The sequence below is a fragment of the Chiloscyllium plagiosum genome, chromosome 27, assembly GCF_004010195.1.
Source record: "Chiloscyllium plagiosum isolate BGI_BamShark_2017 chromosome 27, ASM401019v2, whole genome shotgun sequence".
Taxonomy (NCBI): domain Eukaryota; kingdom Metazoa; phylum Chordata; class Chondrichthyes; order Orectolobiformes; family Hemiscylliidae; genus Chiloscyllium; species Chiloscyllium plagiosum.
The window spans coordinates 33,559,153-33,580,358 of NC_057736.1; the positions used below are offsets into that span (position 1 = coordinate 33,559,153).

Here is a 21,206-nt window from a genome sequence, read left to right on the forward strand (position 1 = left end):
CTAACTTATATTCCGGCTATACTGGTATTATCAGCAAATTTAGCTTCCCTACTAATCAGTCCCATTGATTTAAATGTTGCCCAGATTTTAAACACTTGAAGACTCTTGTGGCACTTCATTCTTTACTCTGCTTCATGTTAGTCAACCAATCGTTTCCCAGTGCTGATAAATAATCCCCACACCATGTATTCTTAACCTGTGCATCAATCGTTAATGTGATACCTTATGAAATGCCTTTTGGAAATCCAAGTACATTATAACTGCTGGTCCTCCTCTGCTCATCATGAATGTTACTTCAAAGAACTCTCATAGATTTGTTATATCTAAATTTCTCTTTTGCAAAGTTGTGTGGTTCTGCCTAATTATATTGTGATTTTCTAAGTATCCTTCTGTAACCTCCTTAAATGGATCCTCCAGCTCTTTATATCAGACGTAGGCCAAACAGCCTATAGTTTCCTGACTTCTGCCTCCTCTCTTGAATAACAGAATTACATTTGTGTTTTCCCAATCTGGAAGGAATACTTCCAGAATCAAATGAATTTTGGAATCTTACAAAAAAAATTGCCTCTGCTATCTGTGTGGCCACTTCACTCAAGACCGAACCATACAGGTTAATAGGTCCTGGGGACTTGTGTGCTTTTATATTCAATTGTTTTTCTAGCACAGTTTCCTTAAATGACGATTGTTTTACGCTCCTCCCTTCCTTTCAACTCTCAAATTTCAATGGTCTTTGAGAAGCTTTCTCAGTCTTCGACCATGAACATGGGGAGAAAAAAAAACCTGATCAATGTCTTCGTTATTTCTTTGCTTTCCACGGTCCATTTGTAGATTCACTCTCTGGAGGTCCAACACCTGCTTTAATTGAGCTTTTCCTATTCAAACATTTGTAGCAGTTTTAAAACATTTCACTTTTACATTCTTAAATAAAAATGTGTTCCTCACACTCAGTGAACCTCACAGATTTGGTTCATGTATTAAAACATGAGGGTAACGTTTTTTGATTCTCTTGTGGGATGTGGGCACCGCAGGATGGACCTATATTTATTCCCCATCCCTAGATGCCCTGAAGGAGGTGGTGATGAGCTGCCATCTTGAACCAATGCAGTCCATGTGATCTAGGTACTGTTAGGGAGAGAGTTCCAGGATATTGACCCAGTGACACTGTAGGAACGTCAGTATATCTCCATGTCAGGATGGTAAAAGCTTGCAGACAGTGATGTTCCCATGTACCTGCTCTCCTGCCCTTCTATATGGAAGTGGTCTTGGTTTTGTAGGTGCTATCTAAGGGTCTTTGGTGAATTTCTGTACTGCATCTTGTAGACATTAATCTATTCACACCGTGGCTCAATAATTAGCACTGTTGCTTCACAGCGCCAGGGACCCAGGTTCAATTCCAGTCTGTGTGGAGTTTGCACATTCTCCCTGTGTCTGCGTGGGTTTCCTCCGGGTGCTCTAGTTTCCTCCTACAGTCGAAAGATGTGCAGGTCAGGTGGATTGGCCATGCTAAATTGCCAATAGTGTTAGGTGCATTAGTCAGAGGGAAATGGGTCTGGGTGGGTTACTCTTCAGAGGGTTGGTGTGGACTTGTTGGGCCGAAGGGCCTGTTTCCACAGTATAGAGAATCTAATCTAATCTATTTGAGTTTTGTCCTCATTAGTTACTTATTTTACAACAATTTACAACACAGTACAGTAGTGCTCCAAAGCACTGACAATGTCACCTATACAGGGACAAACTGTCTGCAAATCAACTTTCCAACTTGGCGAACTATTACAACAATTCACCTGTAAAGTTCTGTCATGTTTTGCAATTGCCAACAAATGTACATGCAAACGTTTTTGGTGATGGAAATGCTAAAAGGATAATATTACAAGAAGTGATGTCAAACTTGTGGTCTAAATTTCGGACATTGCACAATTTAGTTATTTTTCCCTGTAAATATTCACCATTCTATGTTGCTGTAATACAGGTGTAACATATTATTTTTAGTTGCAGGGTTAAACTCTTAACACAAGTTGCATTACATTATTTCATTGTGTTTAGATAAGTTCTACAACTTGTTACAATCCTGGATGAAACTGACAAATCTGCTTTATTATCTGATTAGGGGCCAGTAACTCTATGTTCAAAGTAGACAAGTCCCAGTTACTAATTAACGGAGGGAAAAAAGTGCATTGTGTCATGGTTTTGAAGAAATAAAATATACTATACAGTTAAAAATGTAAAATAATCTGCAAAATATATACAACTTATACTCGAACATCTTAAATTAATAGGAAGTAAATACAGGTTAACAGTGATTGCTGTGTCGGGTGTTCACATCACCTCGCAGGTTGTCTTGAGACAGATGCCACAGATTTCTTAGCAACGCACCCAAATGCTCTTGATCCTCTTTTCTAGCTGAGCTGACCTAATACTGAGACTATGTTCCACTGCTCTAGCACAGTTATATTCCAGCATCTAAATATAGTTAGAAGCCACATCGCTCCAAACAACTGCTCACCTTCCAGCTACTCAATCTATTCTCCACACTCCAATCCATTGGGTCTCACAATGATACACTCCAACATCAAATTAAAAGCCCAATTTCACATGGCTAGCTGTCCTGAGCAGAACCCTTCTGGCTCTGGGCTGTACTATACTCCATTTGCAGGAATCCAGCTAATAGTAGTGCTTTAGTAGGAGTCACATTCTCAGAGTCTTTCTCATTGATGAAACTGAGTTATCCCTTAACTGTTGTTCATTCACTCTTAAACTGATCAATTGGTGACCTATTACCAGGCAAAATCAAATGTGACCACGACTGCAACATTTGGATTTTAACACAATTGCATCATTTTATCAGCTCATATGACATAAATTTAAAATAATCTGCAAAATATATACAACTTATACTCGAACATCTCAAATTAGTAGGAGGTAAATACAGGTTAATTGGATCAATCACAAGCTATTGGTCCCCTTAAATTAAGGGGCAGCAAGTTAATCTTACACAATGAAATGTTTTGTTTCTGAAAGGAGAAGAATTAGAAATGTGTTTGACTTCAGACACCATCATACTGGTGGCACAATTTTGCTTGAAAACAAAATCAATTGTCCAGTGAAGGTCTGCATGGGACCACAACTATTCATGCTGTGCACTAACAATCTGGATGGAAGAATTGAGGACACTGTTACTAAGTTTGCAGATGGCATAAAGATGAGTGGAGAATCAGGTAATATTGAGGAAGTAGGAAGGTTGCAGAATGACCTAGATAGGCCAGGAGAGTGGGCAAGTGGAATATAATGTGGCAAAGTATGAAGTTTTGCACTTTGGTGGGAAGAATAGAACCATAGATGATTTGCTAAATGGGGAAAGGCTTTGGAAATCTGAAGCACCAAGGGGCTTAGGAATCCTCATTTTGGTTTCTCATAAGGTTAACATACAAGTTTAGTTGCCAGTTAGGAAGGCAAATGCAATGTAAGCATTCATTTTGAAGAGACTACAATACAAGAGCAGGGATATACTGCTGAGGATGAATAAGGTTCTGGTCAGATCACATTTGGAATATTGTGAGCAATCCTAGGTCCCATATCTCAGGAAGAACATGCTGGTTCCAGAGAGGGTCCATAGGAAGTTCACACGAATAATCCTGGGGATGAAGGGCTGTCATATGAGGAGCAGTTGAGGATCCTGGGTCAAGTACTCATGGAATTAGAAGGGTGAGGGGAATCTCATTGAAACTTATACAATACAAAGAGATATTGTTTCCAGTTTTAGGTGAGACTAGGGCCTAAGGGGACAGCCTCAGAGTGAAAGGGCAACCCTTTGGAACTAAGATGAAGAGGAATTTCTTCAGCCAGAGGCTAGGGAACCTGTGGAACCCATTGCTACAGAAGATTGTGGAGGTCAAATCATTCAGTGCATTTAAGACAGGAACGGATAGGTTGTTGATTAGTCAGAGGTTCAAGAGTTACGGGCAAAAGGCAGGAGAATGGGTTTGAAAAACATATCAGCCATGATCGAATGGTGGCCCAGGCTTAATGGACCAAGTTGCCTATACCTTGTGGTTTAAAAATGATGTGCTGCAGATTGACGATATGATGTGTCCAATGAGAATGGACAATGTGACCAATGAGAATGGTTCCAGAATAAGAACCAGTTTATAAATTCTCAACAGCATTTTTGCAACACTCAGTTCATTGTAAGGTTGCATTCATGTGAGTTTAAACAAGAAAAACACACACAACAGAGATGGGTAATGCTGGTGATGTTGCCAATGGGATACATTCATAGCACTCTTCACATCTACAAAGACTGTATTGTGAGAATTACACCAAGAATTTAAGTATATCCCTAACTCATCAGTTGAAGATTCTGCTGAGTTCAGTTTTACCTCTGCAAAAGGGAACAGGAAAATCCCACGATGCGCTGTCCTCTGAACTGGCAAGACAAGTCAGTACTGCATGTCCTTCAAGGAAGTGGCCGGCATTACAGCTAAATCGGATTTTGTCTCCAATATTGTAAGTGGATCCCTGCTGCAGTCCATTCTGTAATTTGCCAGGATTTCCACAAGTATGACTTGGTAAAACTGAAAAAGACAAAGAGAAAATATACATATATTATGACTGAACAAACTGTTAACAGTCCTCAGCCATGATCACATTTCCCTTCCAATTCATGCAACTGGATTTTCAGATGAAATTAATGATGTTTCATTCCTGCAACATGCAAATGATTATTACTTTGTGTCAAACAATATTTTCATGGATTTTACATTAATAGTACACTATTCATCCACTTCACCATGGTTTCCAAACTTCAGCTGCTTTGCAATATTTTACCAAAGCCTATTATTATAAATCTGAAATTATATCTGCATAATATTACTATGGGAAGCCTTTAAATGTTTTCTAAACTTGATTTAAAGCAAACATACTCAGGGTCTGGAATTTCTGTGAGCTTCTGTTTTATTTTTAAACTATCCAATTAGTCTGAAATCAATAAATTTAATTCAAAAAGCAGGGAAATTTAAGTATAACTTGCATTCACAATTTGAGATGCAGCAATTCTTTGCGTTAGTTTAGAAATAATTGCAGTGAAAGCTGATCCCCACACTCATCACTAATGTCCCCAACAACTAATTAAAGTGGACATGCTTCCAACCATGAACAAATTTCCACTACTGGTATTCATTTAGAAGCCTTTAGCAGGCTCTTCAAATGTTTTTTTTTCAAATGAGATGGTATGAACAGGAAGTTTTTAAAAGCTTTGAACTAATAAAAATAAACTAACAAACGAGCTACTGCATGCCAATCTAGTTGGCAAAGAGTATTATCGATACTATTTCAAGAGTGTACAGTTATCAAAATTTGAGTTATTCATAGGTAGTATGTTACAACTCAAAAAGCCAGAAGATCTGGGTTGGAATTGCCCACTCATCCATTTTGTAGTGTATGTTGTCCTGAAAGGAATGCATATCTACATAACATTCAATGAGTATGCGGCACTTGTTGCCTTCACAAGACCAATATTTTATCAGAAGAAAGATTTATAAAAAAACCCTTTTTAAGGTTCCAGAGCCATAGGACTATACTTAAAAATAAATAAATATGAAGAAACCATGTGTTACTCACATATCCACCAGGTAAAAATGACTAGCCATGCCTTCTTCAGGTCATTGAAACATGTATCTTGTTTTATGTCTTATTTGCTCTTAAATCAAATTCCATGGTATTTCACCAACACAGCAAATCCACAGATTGATATTGTTTTGAGCATGCAAACAATTTAAATAATGAACCAAGCTTTATAATTGTTCTGTCTCTTCTTTAGATGTAACACTGTACCCTTGTGAGCTGGATGGGAGTAACACTCCTTTTTTTTGTCGATGTGAAGTGATGTCAAACATTTTTTTGCTTAAATCTTATCACAAGCAGCTGAGAAACTGGGCCCAGCTTCCCTCTTTTTAGACCCTTCAGTCAACCATAACATTTCTCTTTTTAGCATGCAATGATCACACTATAATTAAAAGATAATTAACTCATTCAAAATGAAGTTATTAGTCACAAGTTCTCTTGATTTGCAGAAAGAGGAAATGTATTACCTACTATCTTGAAGGAAAGAATAAAAATACAACATGGTTCACACACGAACACAGGTATTACAATCTTGTGGCTCTAAATATTATGGGTGAATATCCAGTTAATATTAATGCTGGAGACAAATTCCCAACAGAAACCTGACTGGTTGTATGATCTCTTTTTGAAACCAAGGTGATTGCTGACTGAAAGATAAGCATTTGATGTTGCACTTTTTGATTTTAATAAATAAAAACAAGTTTGGAAACAGAAATGAACATAAACAAGGGGAAAGCCAACCATTCTAACAGATGCTGTTATAACTAACATAGCGGATTCTACACAGGAAAAATGATCCAAGATAATACTCCTTGCAAATATTATTACAATTCCAAAAACATTACTCACAGCATTGTGAGTAAGACCAAGCATAGTTCATTTCCAAGAAAGAGATTTTTCTGTATGCTTTAATATTTCAGTAGACTTGAAATGAATAAAATTTCAACTGACTTAATAGAACTAAATGGGGCAAACATTCACAAGTCTTGAAGTGCAAAGAGACTTGGGAGTTCTAGTCCAGGATTCTCTCAAGGGAAACTTGCAGGTTGAGTCAGTAGTTGGGAAGGCAAATGCCTTGAGAGGACTTGAATACTAAAGCAGGGTCAGGCCACATTTGGAGTACTATGTTCAGTTTTGGGCCCAATATCTCAGGAAGAGAGATAAGGAGAAACCTCTTCAGCCAGTGAATGGTGAATCTATGGAATTCACTGCCACAGGAGGCTTTGGAGGCCAGGTCATTAAGTATATTTAAGATGGAGATAGATAAGTTCTTAAATGTTAAGGGGATCAAGGTTAAGAGGGAGAAAGCTGGAGAATGGGGTTGAGAAACTTATCAGCCATGATTGAGTGGCAGAGCAGACTCGATGGGCTGAATGGCCTAATTTCTGCTCCTATGTCTTGTGGTCTTATGGAGTCAGCCCCAAGAAATCTGCATCTCTTTTTTAAAATTTCATGATAAATTTATTGATGTGAGATGAGAGGTTGCCTGAGGACAATGGAACAGGGTGAGGAATATAGTTCTGTTTTCCTGAAATACTGTTGTGAAACCTCCCTTTTGAGGAGTTTCCATCTCTGATTTGTGACCCTTTTGTGACACAAGAATCACTTCTGAACTCACTATCAGTTCTTTGAAAGAGCTTTCTTGTACTTCATTCCTTCACTCCATTCTGCCAATCAATGGCCTATCATTCTTAGTCATCCTTCTGAATATTCAATTAATCAAGTCTAAGTTCATCCTATTGACTATCTGTTCAAGTCAACAGTGGATTTTTCCATTTTGTGACTATCTACTCTCCAAAATGTATTGAAATTTAGCCTGACAGACATTGAAGAAGTCGAGAGTGTGGTGCTGGAAAAGCACAGCAGGTCAGGCAGCATCAGAGGAGCAGGAAAATCGGTGTTTCGGGCAAAAGCCCTTTACCTGAAACGTCGATTTTCCTGCTCCTTGGATGTTGCCTAACCTCCTGTGCTTTTCCAGCACCATACGTTTGACTCTAATCTCCAGCATCTGCAGTCCTCACATTCACCTAGACATTGAGGAAGCCATCTTCCCTATGGATTCATCCAAGAACTCTAGTAAAAGATCCAAATTTCATCACTATCCAACTGACACAAAATTGATCTTAACGAAATATTTTACTTTAAGTTTTCCCTTTTTTGTAGACAGTGATCACACCAAGGCCAGATCTTGTTTTTCTCTTCGATTAGGATGTGACTCATATTCATCTGTCCACTACATTCTTTCACAGGTCATATGCTTCAAACTCCAAATGGATCAGACTGCAATCATGATTGACCTATGAAAAATCATCAGTTAAGTCCACACCACCCCTCCGAAGAGCACACTGCCCCTCCTAAGAGTATCCTAACCAGACCCACCACCTTACCCTATCCTTGTAACCTTGCACTACCCAAGGCTAATCCACCTAGACTGTACATCCCTGGATACTACAGCCAATTTAGCATGGCCAATCCATCTAACCTGCACATCTTTGGACTGTGGGAGGAAACCCAAGCTGACACAGGGAGAATATGCAAGCTCCATACAGACAGACACCCAAGAGTGGAATCAAACCTGGGTCCCTGATGCTGTGAGGCAGCAGTGCTAACCACTGAGCCACTGTGCTGCTATGTACAATTTTCTATTTTGGTCATAAATGTTTTAGTTTTGTGTTTTTTAACCTTGCTCTCCTTACATAATCTTTAGTGATTTGCATCTATTAACCTAACAACTAAGCGTTTATGTTATTATTGGCAGAGTTCCAAATGAACCAATAGCTAATGATCTCTATTTGCATCAAATACAAGTAATGTACAATTAGTTTGTTAGATTATATATTATAATAAAAAATACATTATTTTGTGATAAATCTGTTTTAAGTTGTATTGAGAAAAGTGGGTCACGTTTTAAAATAGCTGAAAATGTGTTGCTGGAACAGTGCAGCAGGTCAGGCAGCATCCAGGGAACAGGAGAATCGACGTTTTGGGCATAAGCCCTTCTTCAGGAATGAGGAATGAGGAATCACACTTTCCTCATTCCTGAAGAAGGGCTTATGCCCGAGACGTCGATTCTCCTGTTCCCTGGATGCTGCCTGACCTGCTCCGCTGTTCCAGCAACACATTTTCAGCTCTGATCTCCAGCATCTGCAGACCTCACTTTCTCCACGTTTGAAAATATCATGGTATGTTTTTGAAGCTTTGTTGAAGTTAACATAGAGCATAGAACAGAACAGCACACTACAGGCCCTTTGTCCCTCGATGTCGTGCTGATCTTTTATCCTACTCTAAGATCAAATTAACCAACATATCTTACATTTTAACGTAGTAAGTGCCAATCCAAGAGTTGCTGAAATATCCTGAACTTATCTGACTATACTACCACAGCTGACAGTGCATTCCACACACCCACCACTCTCTGTATAACAAACGTACCTCTGACATCTCCCCTAAACCTTCCTCCAATCACCTTAAAATTATGCCCACTTGTGATAGACATTTCTGCCCTGGGAAAAAAGTCTCTGGCTATCCATTCTATTTCTGCCTCTCATTATCTTGTACACCTCTATCAAGTCACTTTCCATCCTTCTTTATTCCGATGAGAAAACCCTAGCTCCCTCAACCTTTCTTCACAAGACACACCCTCCAATCCAAGGGGCATCCTGGTAAATCTCCTCTGCACACTCTCTAAAGCTTCCACATCCTTCCTCTAATGAGGCAACCAGAACTGAACACAATATTCCTATTGTGGTCTAACCAGGGCTTTATACAGAAAACTCCCAAAAAAGTGCTCTTTTCCTGTTTCTGACTTCCAACTATCATGGCTCAGTAGACAAACCCTCCTCAACCACCTTCCTTTCTGCAGCTGTTATACTATCCCTGATTAGCAATGCCACTCCCCCACCTCTTTTACCTCATTCTCTATTCCTTTTGAAACATTTAAACCCTGTGACATCCAAGTCTCCAGAATGACCACAACATCTTGGCTTCAAGTACTGCTCCATGCTTTAAGTTCATTACTCTTATTCCTGACACATTTTGTATTAAAATAGACACACTTCAACCCATCACACTTACTGCCACTTTGCCCTATCAACTGTCTATCCCTCCTCACAAACTCTGTGCATGCTGTGTCTGCCTGTTCACCAGCTACCCCATCCTCTGATCCATAGCTCCTATTCCCATCCCCTGCCAAACTAGTCTCAGCCCTCTTGAAGAGCTCTAGCAAACCTCTTGCCCAGGATATTAGTGCCCCTCCAGTTCAAGTGCAACCTGTCCTCCTTGTACAGGTCCCACCTTCCCTAGAGGTATCCCAATGATCCACATATCTGAAGCCCTCCCTCCTACACCAGCTCTGCGGCCACGTGTTCAGCTGCACTCAGTCTCTGTTCCTAGCCTCACTAGGCTGTGGCACTGGTAGCAATCCTTAAAATAGTTGAAGTTTTGTGACTGATATTCAGTTTGAGAGGAAATCCAGAAAAGAACTTCTGCACACCAGTGCATATATAGATGCTGATTGTATCTGAATTGCCAACTGAGTCAAAAGTGGAAATTCTAACCCTTTGTTTTTTGAATTTATATTGTTTGAATAGAAGTCTGGCACCAAACCCTGGAGTATGACAGCTGGGCATTCAGGGGCATCTATGCTTTGCAATGTTCACTGTTATCTTAGATACAAATGAGAGAATTTCTTAAATACTGAATTTTAAGTAGAAACATAAGAAACTTGATAAATAAGTAAAATTATGTCAGCAATCATGATGCGAAACCTAACTGCAGTCCACATGAATTGAAAATTGTTATGCACAACCAAGAAATGGAGAAATTCTGCCACAAAGAATATCAAAGCCAGAACTATAGTTCTTACTTAAATCATAGAATCATAGAATTCCTATAGTGTGAAAGTAGGCAATTTGGCCCATTAAGTCCACACTGACTCTCCGAAGAGCATCCGAACCGGACCCAATTCTCTATCCTATCCCTGTATCCCTACATATTCCATGGCTAATCCACCTAACCTACTCATTCCCAGACAATTTTAGTACGGTCAGTCCACCTAACCTGCACTTCTTTGGATTCTGGGAAGAAACTGGAGCTCCCAAAGGAAACCCATGGACATATGCGGAGAATGTGCAAACTCGACAAAGACTGTTGCCTGAGGGCGTAATCGATCAGAGAACTATATTCAACAGGGTCAAAGACTTCAAGCAAAATTATCCACATGTCTATCAAATACTAGACTCAAATTGATTTGCAATACAAAAGGCTTAAGGCACAACTTAGTATCTTTTACATGTCTATGTTAATATAAAAATTAACTATGTTGTTCTGATTTTTGTTAGTTTTACAGATATACAAACTCTGAAATGGCAGCTAGTGTCAATGAAGCAGATTATTTCAAGATTTTTAAAAATGCTCCTTCATGCATATTTAGGTTTGTTGAATAACTTGAAAGAAATTTAAAATTATGATTAGAAATGAAAGGTTTTTGCACAGTAGGGGCGAAGCAACAAAGCACCAGTTCAACCTATCCTTGGGATTGTATTTCTCTGCAATGACAGACATAACAAACTTTCAGTCTCCCATGTACCAACTCATTTTGAAAATTGTGAGGCCGTGCTCCTTCACATTTATCATGTTCCTTATTGAATACAAACCCATGATATGCATCGTACAAGAGATTTTAATAAAAGATTGCAATGCCTTGCAATGTGCATTTGTTGGATAATAGAAGATTATCATGTGGAATATGAATTAACTACAAACTCTGTATCTCCGTTGAAATTTTATAAGGTGTCAGAAATATTTATGGTTTTTAATAGCAACTTTCCAGACAATTACCTTTTGCTTAATGTTAGTTTATTTCATGTTATTATTCCCATCATTTATTCCTATGGAGTTCAAATTTCCCAATGTCAAACCCCATTTATTCTGCATATTTACCCAGAATGCAGCAGGTGATTAATGTAATTTATCACATTGTGCTTTGAGTTTTCTTCTTCAGTGAGCCCCCACAGAAGAAGCTTATCAATTTATCACCCCAACTTCATTACTCCAAACAATAGTACTTTTGTGAACTTGAATTGGAAGGCATACTATAAGTCAGCTTTCAAACCCAACACTTTAAAGACACTCATGACAACATTTAATAGCATCTAATACACTGGGTAAATTGGATTACAGTAATAAGAGTCCTCAAATGATTGCTGTTAACAGGGAAAGCATGTCTTTAGAGTATCATTTCTATTAATGTGTTTCCCCCGTCCTTACAAAAAAGAGCACATTCCGGTCCATAAAAAATGTTTTTAGACATGGGAACTGTTCATTTCAGGCTCCATGATCCTCAAGTTAAGTGGCAGGTGAGTTAAATATTGAAAAAAAATGTTCTGGATTTTCACCTTGGCTTGAAAGTTTCCTTGGAGCTAAAGTTTCCCTGTTGTCAAAGCAGAACTCCAGAAGGATCCCCTAATGGATCCTGAACAATCATAGTGTGAGAGGTGTGGTTATTTCAAGGCTGAGCTAAAAGGCCAACTCTCTTTCACTGGTGGTGGTTAATAGATTTTTTTAAAAAAAGACACGTGATTAGGTGAGGGGTAGAAAAACGTTCAGTTGAATTTTTTTGAAATGCAATGTAGAAAATTCCCAATCCCTCAACGAGGTGGGCATTTGGCAAGTCACTTTGGATAAAATGGTGTGTATGGAAAACTGAAATTCTCAATGTTGAGTAAAACTCTGATTCTGCACAAAATTTGAATTGATGAGATGAGAATCTCATTAGTGAGCAATGAGAGGTTGATTTGTATTAATTTGCATACATTCACATGCATTTAGTACCTAATCTTGCTTAATTGAAGTGAGATCTCTCAAGGGACAATTGCATCAATTAGGCACTTATATCATACAAGTTGATGTCATCTATAATTGTGGTGCCCTGTTTGTGAAATGTGGGATATAAATCTTAATCATGAGATAGCTAGACCATGTCACTGACCATTGCAGATTGATTACAGCTAGCTCTTTGAAACAGAAACAATCCCAGGTGACCTAAGAAAGTGCCACCTGTGGGCCACTATTCAGAAAAATAATCCAAGATATCATGGACTGCATTACAGCTTGGAGCTGATTTCCTCTCACATTGATCTGTGAGTATTTGTCAGCATCCACATGTATTCAATACTGCTGTTCTTGGGTGATGCGGGGTCAAGATATCAATAATCAGGTAAAACTTACGATCTCCTGTGTTTGTACAACATAGTTTATACTGCGTAGATTGGAATAAGGTCCCAAAGTCAAAAGTAGATACACTCCATGTTCCTCCTTTTCTGGATCTCCCATGTCTGACCATAAGGAGAACTACGTTAAACTGTCTGAGATAAATGCTGACTGCTCACATGACTAAGGACTTGTTCTGTTTCTGTTATTCCCTGTACTGGTTAATTACAACTGTAATCAGGGGTTATCAACTCTGTAGATGCAATGCAACAACAGCAGAGAAACTGAGGGGGGGGGGACAAATGAGCCAGCAAGCCCAGGATTCAACAACAACTTATAGTCACTGTTAAACAGCTTTGCTATGAAGAAGGAGTAGGTAAAAACATTGACTGCAGATGCTGGGAACCAGATTCTGGATTAGTGGTGCTGGAAGAGCACAGCAGTTCAGGCAGCATCTGAGGAGCAGTAAAATCGACGTTTCGGGCAAAAGCCCTTCATCAGGGATAAAGGCAGAGAGCCTGAAGGGTGGAGAGATAACCTAGAGGAGTGTGTGTGGGGTGAGGTGGAGAGGTCAGGAAGAAGATTACAGGTTAGGAAGGCGGTGCTGAGTTCAAGGGATTTGACTGAGACAAGGTGGGGGGAGGGGAAATGAGGAAACTGGAGAAATCTGAGTTCATCTCTTGTGGTTGGAGGGTTCCTAGGCGGAAGATGAGGCGCTCTTCCTCCAGCCTCTGGGGCACCCGGACCAACTAACCCAACCACCCCGTGGCTCAACACTTCAATTCCCCCTCCCACTCCACCAAGGACATGCAGATCCTTGGACTCATCCATCGCCAGACCATAGCAACACAATGGCTGGAGGAAGAGTGCCTCATCTTCCGCCTAGGAATCCTCCAACCACAAGGGATGAACTCAGATTTCTCCAGTTTCCTCATTTCCCCTCCCCCCACCTTGTCTCAGTCAAATCCCTCGAACTCAGCACCGCCTTCCTAACCTGCAATCTTCTTCCTGACCTCTCCGTCCCCACCACCACTCTGGCCTATCACCCTCACCTTGACCTCCTTCCACCTTTCACATTTCCAACACCCCTCCTCCAAGTCCCTCCTCCCTACCTTTTATCTTAGCCTGCTGGGCACACTTTCCTCATTCCTGAAGAAGGGCTCATGCCCGAAACGTCGATTCTCCTGTTCCTTGGATGCTGCCTGACCTGCTGTGCTTTTCCAGCGACACATTTTCAGCACCGGAGAAGGAGTAGCCAAATGTCCCCTCAGGATGTGCATGAGCTAAAGGAAACCCTGCGTATATTATCATCAATGCTGTTTCCTCCAGATAAGTCAGACACAGTGTTGCCATAGACTAAGGATGTCCTGAAGAGAACCATGCCAAATACTAGATTGGGATTTGAACGTATGGGTGCTCATCCCACCCGGGGCTATCAGGGTGACAGCTGTGCTAAACTTTCATGCCACTGATTGCTTTTAAGGATTCCCTGGGACCTGTGTGAGATCTGTTAGTCCTCAACCCATAGATGTATGAAAGTTGTTACTGGTACAATTTGTGCCAGATATTATCATTTTATTCATTTATCATGACCAGGTCAGTGCTGCTGCCTAGACAGTAGACTTTGTAAATGCAGCTCATTTCCCCACAATGGACTGAACACACAGAATGTACCATATTAGAACACAGTAGAGTTTATTCACAAAAAGACTTCCATTCCTTAAAAGTATCAGTTTTGAGTGATCATTAGCACCCTGTACACGGGAAGCTGGCATCATGCCGAGAAGCTTGAGAATTCTGATGTTCTAGGGCTGGATGTTTTGCAAGGATAGCTCCAGGAAGACACGGGCTACTGTCTGTAACCATGCCTGATCATTTCATTATGTAGCCACCACCACCCATACTGGCTAAGGCTGAGCATTGACACAATGCAGCCCAATCTTCGACTATGATTTGGAGATGCCGGTGTTGGACTGGGGTGTATAAAGCCAAAAATCACACACCACCAGGTTATAGTCCAACAGGTTTATTTGGAAGCACTAGCTTTCAGAGCAGTGCTCCTTCATCAGGTGATTGTGGGGAATAAGATTCTAAGACACAGAATTTATAGCAAAAGTTCAATACCCATGGTGATGACCTCAACCGGGACCTTGGGTTCATGTCACACTACAGGTGACCCATTGCACTATACACACACACAGACAGACAGAAGGACACACACACACACACACACACACACACACACACACACACATAAGCTCACACATAAACTCCCACACACACCCTCTCACAGACTTATACCCCTTTACACACACAGACACTCACAACTCCCCCACCCCCTGACACACATATAAGTTTGCGGGGTGAATTTGTACTTGCAGAATTACATTTTACTTTGCTCAAAAATTGCATGAATCCATGTAAGACTCTGTAAATCTATTTTTTAGATGAGAATCAACCTGACCATTGCGGCACAGGGAGTTAACACCCTCAATACCTTATTAGATTTTTTAGATTAGATTACATTACAGTGTGGAAACAGGCCCTTCGGCCCAACAAGTCCACACCGACCCGCCGAAGCGAACCCACCCATACCCCTACATTTACCCCTTACCTAACACTACGGGCAATTTAGCACGGCCAATTCACCTGGCCCTGCACATCTTTGGACTGTGGGAGGAAACCGGAGCACCCGGAGGAAACCCACGCAGACACGGGGAGAACGTGCAAACTCCACACAGTCAGTCGCCTGAGGCGGGAATTGAACCCGGGTCTCTGGCGCTGCGAGGCAGCAGTGCTAACCACTGTGCCACCGTGCCGCCCATCTGGGCTGACATGACACCAATTGTTAAAGTGCACCTGAGAATGTAACTTTTTTAAAAAAAAGTTTTGTGATTCACATATTAAAGAACTGAAACCAACATGGTCATTCTAAAAGATGAGAGACTTAACAATCAATCTGGGTCTTTGTCAATATATAATTTCTGTTACATCACACTGTAAGCTTTTGTTGTGGTTCTGTTTGCCGAGCTGGGAATTTGTGTTGCAGACGTTTCGTCCCCTGTCTAGGTGACATCCTCAGTGCTTGGGAGCCTCCTGTGAAGCGCTTCTGTGATCTTTCCTCCGGCATTTGTAGTGGTTTGAATCTGCCGCTTCCGGTTGTCAGTTCCAGCTGTCCGTTGCAGTGGTCTGTATATTGGGTCCAGGTCGATGTGCTTATTGATTGAATCTGTGGATGAGTGCCATGCCTCTAGGAATTCCCTGGCTGTTCTCCGTTTGGCGTGTCCTATAACGTCTGCACCACAAATTCCCAGCTCGGCGAACAAAACCACAACAACGAGCACCCGAGCTACAAACCTTCTCACAAACTTTGAACTGTAAACTTTTGCTATAAATTCTGTGTCTTACAATCTTATTCTCCACAACCACCCAATGAAGGAGCAGCGCTATGAAAGCTAGTGCTTTCAAATAAACCTGTTGGACTATAACCTGGTATTGTGTGATTTTTGGCATTCTTCTACTAGGCATTGTGGGGTAGATAATAGGGTTGTTGATGTTACATTTTGTTGCTTCAATTGACCTGGAGCATAGTGGGATACAGTCAATCAGTGTGACCTGCTTAATCCTCCCCAGTTGTGCTCTGTATAAATGGAACAGGAAAGAAGGGGATGGGATGGACTCTGAGGAGCTGGTAGAATGACAGCAGTCTTTTGAGAAGAAAAATGAAGAGTAGGAGAAACATCACCTTCAGGGTGATAGAGCTGTGCGCTGTCAGGTACAACAAGCCAAACAGGATTTAATTGACACCTGCTTCTGAAAGATTTGATCCAGGTGCAGTGAATTTGTTGTTGCTTAACAAAAGTGAATGTTTTCAACTATGTTGAAGAGTTTCCAGCATGCAATGGTCCTACATTGTCACCTAAAATCTTCTCATTGTTCAATGAGCAATATGGAAAACGTAGCAATGCTATGGTATGGTTCGAAGATGGGATGATGTGAACGGCAGTCAACCTGTGTAGCTTGATTCTTGAACAGCAATATATTTATAAATGTGCACTTTACATTTGCAAAGAAATGTAGGTGCACCAGCCATGTGCCTTCAGAAGCATTTCTTTATCATTGACCTCCCATGATAGGCACAACAAGCAGTACTCAACCTTGCACTTTATGAATGCACTCATGTCAGGAATCTCTGGAGCTCTCAGTAGAAATGAGTATTCCCACCACTGCTGAGCAGAAGACAGTGTGAGCCGGTTGCCATTGAGGCATAATGGATTATTAATAAGAGCTATAGAGAACAGAGTGAGAAAGCTTGCTAGAGCACAGAGAAAAAGAGAACCCCCAATAAAACCCATTGATATTGACACTTATTCAATTTCTGATAACATCCAGGCCACATTCACTCCCATCATTTAGGAAGCCAAATATTCAATTTGCACAAGGCAAGATCCACAAATAGCAATGGCCGGATGATTTTTTTTCACTCTTAATATTGTTGAACAGCAAATCAAAGATCAAGTGCGAACCCAGTTTTAATTTTATAGACAAAGATACTAAAAAGGGATGGTTTGTCTCAGTTTTTCCACAAAATGTTTGAGAGATATTGAAGCATTGAGTTGTGTCAACATACAGTTAAAACAGTTTAACAGTGACGTTTTAAATAAATCAGATGAAAGGTACAATCAAAGTGGCAGTCTTAAAGTAAAAAAAAATTGCCACTGAACCAGAAGAAAAAACAATTTCAGCAAATTTGCTGAAGGTTTTGCCCAGAGGTTGAAACCAATGTACTGCAGAGAAATGGTTTCAATAGGTCTGTTAACCGGCAACATGATGAAAGAGTTATATATTTTTCTATTAACTTCATTCAGTATAAAAGGATGTACCCTGCATCCATTCCCAGGTTAGTTTCCTTATGTGCAGTGAATGTAAGAAGATGCGGTCTGGTAGAATCACCATTTGAATAAGATCCCACCAATTTCGAATGTTAATTTGAAAGGAGGATACATTTAGTAGGATTCTTCTGAGGGTAAATGTTCCAAGGAAAGAAGATCAAGATCCAAAAAACTCTCTCGCTAAAGAGCATTGTGGCTCTCAACTTGACAACATCAAATAAAAAGGGTTAGCTTTGATTGCATATTCAGTTCAATGCAAAAGAGATTATTTCTGATATATAATTGGCAGAGTTTTAACAAAAATCAGCTCAGTGGCAATTTTGTGGAGGATTTCTCACCTTGAGCTCTAGCAAGTTTTCTCCCACAATCCTATGCATTTTTCTTCATTTAAGTGTGCACCACGTCTCTGTCATGTCCTGCTCATGTTATTGTGTGCTCACCAGTGGCTGGTGTATTCCCAACAGCCGAGACCTCCCAGGATTCCCGAATACCAATGCCATATTTAAAGATCAGCCATACACCCAGTCAATCTCTGCCAGCCAAGAGCTATCATTCACATTGTATGTAATGGGAGGGGAAAAAAAGCTTCTGAGGGCACAGAAATGGCACAGACGATACTTCATTGCAAAGCCAAGCTCACATTTGTGAATGTATTGCGATTCTACATCATCATTGCCTGACTGCCATTGTAACTACTGCTCCAAGAATCAGGCTTCATAGGCAATCCGTCCATATTGCGGTAGCATATTTGAACCCTGTCTATGGGAGCACTCCTTTTTCCCTAATGTCCAACACTCTCCTTTTTTAACATGGGAACAACACCTGTTAGAAAGCCCACAAACTGTTGAAAACTTTAACTTTCAAAAGAACAGTACTTTCATCTATTGCTTAAAATCAGAGATGCTTCTGCACATCATGAATGTTATTTTTCCAACACGAACTTAGCCATGTTTTTGATTCAATCACCATTTCACATGCAAAACTCATCAGGGGCTGTGCAATCACAACAAAAAAAAAGAGAAACGGGACAGCACAGAGGGAGGGCAAAGAAACAAAATGAAGTTGGAGGTGGAAATAAGGCACTCCACTCTCTTAGCACTTCTTTCAATTAAGTAGTTAATAATCTCTAGGTGTAAAGACTACATTCAATAACTTCTGATCATCAAAGCTATTCCCATTTTGTTAGGTGACAGGTACTGGTGCAACAGTTACATCACTGCCATTCGCATAGCATCTTGACCGGCTTTCTCCTTGTTTAGTTATTACGTTTCATTTCCTTTTACATTTTATCATCATTCCTTTTTGTCAATGAATTACTCTCATCCTCCACAATGTCACACCCTTTGTCTTTTTCCTGCCCCACCATTCTCCTTGGTTCTGTACTCATTTAAAAACAGTTGAGGGACAAAATGTTTTCGTGGTGCACTGCCATGCAACTTTCAGCAAGCAAGTAGTACTGGGGCCCACTTCATTGTCCATGCAACATCTTCTGTTGATATCATGGAAGAATTCTGTTCCGAGTGCGTAGGTGTCACCCAACACCTGCCTTGCCATCAGGTCTGCACAGAGTTTACATAATCAGCATTCTCCCAGTCTGATAAAAGACCACTAGCCTAAAATGTTCCTGCATTCTCTACAGACTTTTTCTGTGAGAATGTTTTTTCTAGCTTTTTTTTCTGTTTTACATAAAATTCTCAGCATCTGCAGTATTTTGTCATTGTTTGCTCTTAGTATTGAATGAATTGGGGTAGTTACTTTCTGTTTTAGTCTGAATTCCCTAATTAAAGCTACAACAACAGTAATTTGTAAGTCTACTCATACAAAATGTTTTATTCATCAGACTGTTTAATACTTGTTATGTATAAAATCTTCTGATAACCAAAATGATCAGTCATTAGATTTTTTTGGCTTCTTACAGCAGCTGTTGGGATGTTCAAGAAGAGCTCATTACGTCTAGATGTGTTTACACAAAACTATACAACAAAACATCAAAAACATTGAAATAATTAGTTCTGCAATTTTTGTCAATGAGATGAAGAAAATAATACATCCATTGTGTAAATGAGTCATGTGATTCTGTAATGCTATTGCTCTGTACTCCTTAAGACGGAAATTTTCTTGTAGCTTATTTTGCTCCATCTTTGTAATTTCAGCAGGAATTCTGTTTAAAAAAAATGATGGCTGAATGAAGGACTGAGAAAATTCCTGACATAACATGGAATATCTGCAAACTGTCTACTTTAAAAGAAAATGTTATTTTGTTCCTTTTGAATAATTCAATTGAACGAATGATTTGAAATCTATGTTCAGATCCACAGTATATCTAAGCATGTACTTCCTCAATTCTAGATTAGTTTATTTTCTTAATATTTGAGCATTAATAACCTTCCAACTTCTTCCAGTTATATAAAACCTTTTTACAATAATTATTATTTTTAAAAATTATTTCACAAGGTGTTTGCACCATTGGCTAAACTAGCATTTCGTGCCTATTGTTAACTGCCCTTGTGAAGGTGTTGATAAGCTATCACCCTGAAATACCAAACTCTGTATGTAGCTGCAATCTGTGATAAGGTTATACCTATGATGCTGTTGAGAACGAAATTCCAGAATTTTGATTGAAAGATGGTCAATGCTGTTACAAGTCAGTATGGCACGTGTGTTTTGGAGGGGATCTTGATGGTTATAGAGTTCAGATGCACCTGCGCCCCTTGTCATTTTAGAGGTGACGCATTTGGAAGTTGTAGACCAAGGAATCTAGGAGAGTTTCCACAGCATCTCGCAGAAGATACACACTGCCAGTGGTGGATGAAGTGAACCTTTGAGATGTTGGACCAATTGGCCATCCAAGGAGACTTTCCTGGTGATCCATGAGTTAATGCAAAATGCTATCTGTGAGCCTAGAGATTGTGTGATATCCACACTCTGCTACAGTCAAGTGTACTGGCTGTCTTAGTGAGGAGGGGAATAGACAAGAATTGGCCATCTCCACCGTGAGTAGACATATCAAACTAGGGATATCAGTAAATAAATATGTTTTCTTAAAATCAACACTAACACACCACTTTCAATCAGTTTATCAATATTATAAGTATTAATTTATATTATAATTCAGGGATTACTAAGGATCCCTCAAAAATCATTGACCTGGTACAGCACACTTGTACTTCACTTTATGAATTCTACAATAGTAGAATGGTTAATGACCATAATTGCCATAATGGTCAACCTCAAAATAAACTTTAATTCATACATTTTTTATATAAATCCTTCACAAGCTATGGAGAGAAGGAAGAGAGAATTCCTCTTAGCTATTTTGTTTGCTAGTTATTAGATTAGATTACCTACAGTGTGGAAACAGATCCTTCAGCCCAAGTCCACACCGACCCTCCGAAGAGTAACCCACCTAGATCCATTTCCCTCTGACTAGGGCACCTAACCCATGGGCAATTTAGCACGGCCAATTCACCTGATCTGCACATCTTT

General features: G+C 39.9%; 1 protein-coding gene across 1 annotated transcript in view; it reads right to left on the minus strand.

Moving 5' to 3' along the window:
- The window catches only part of csmd2 (CUB and Sushi multiple domains 2), a 1,704,811-nt gene that overhangs the window by 1,004,780 nt on the left and 678,825 nt on the right, over positions 1 to 21,206 (minus strand). Inside the window, exon 4 of the mRNA XM_043717868.1 lies at positions 4,377 to 4,571. Coding sequence (XP_043573803.1) covers positions 4,377 to 4,571 — 195 coding nt within the window. The remainder of the gene's footprint in view (positions 1 to 4,376; positions 4,572 to 21,206) is intronic.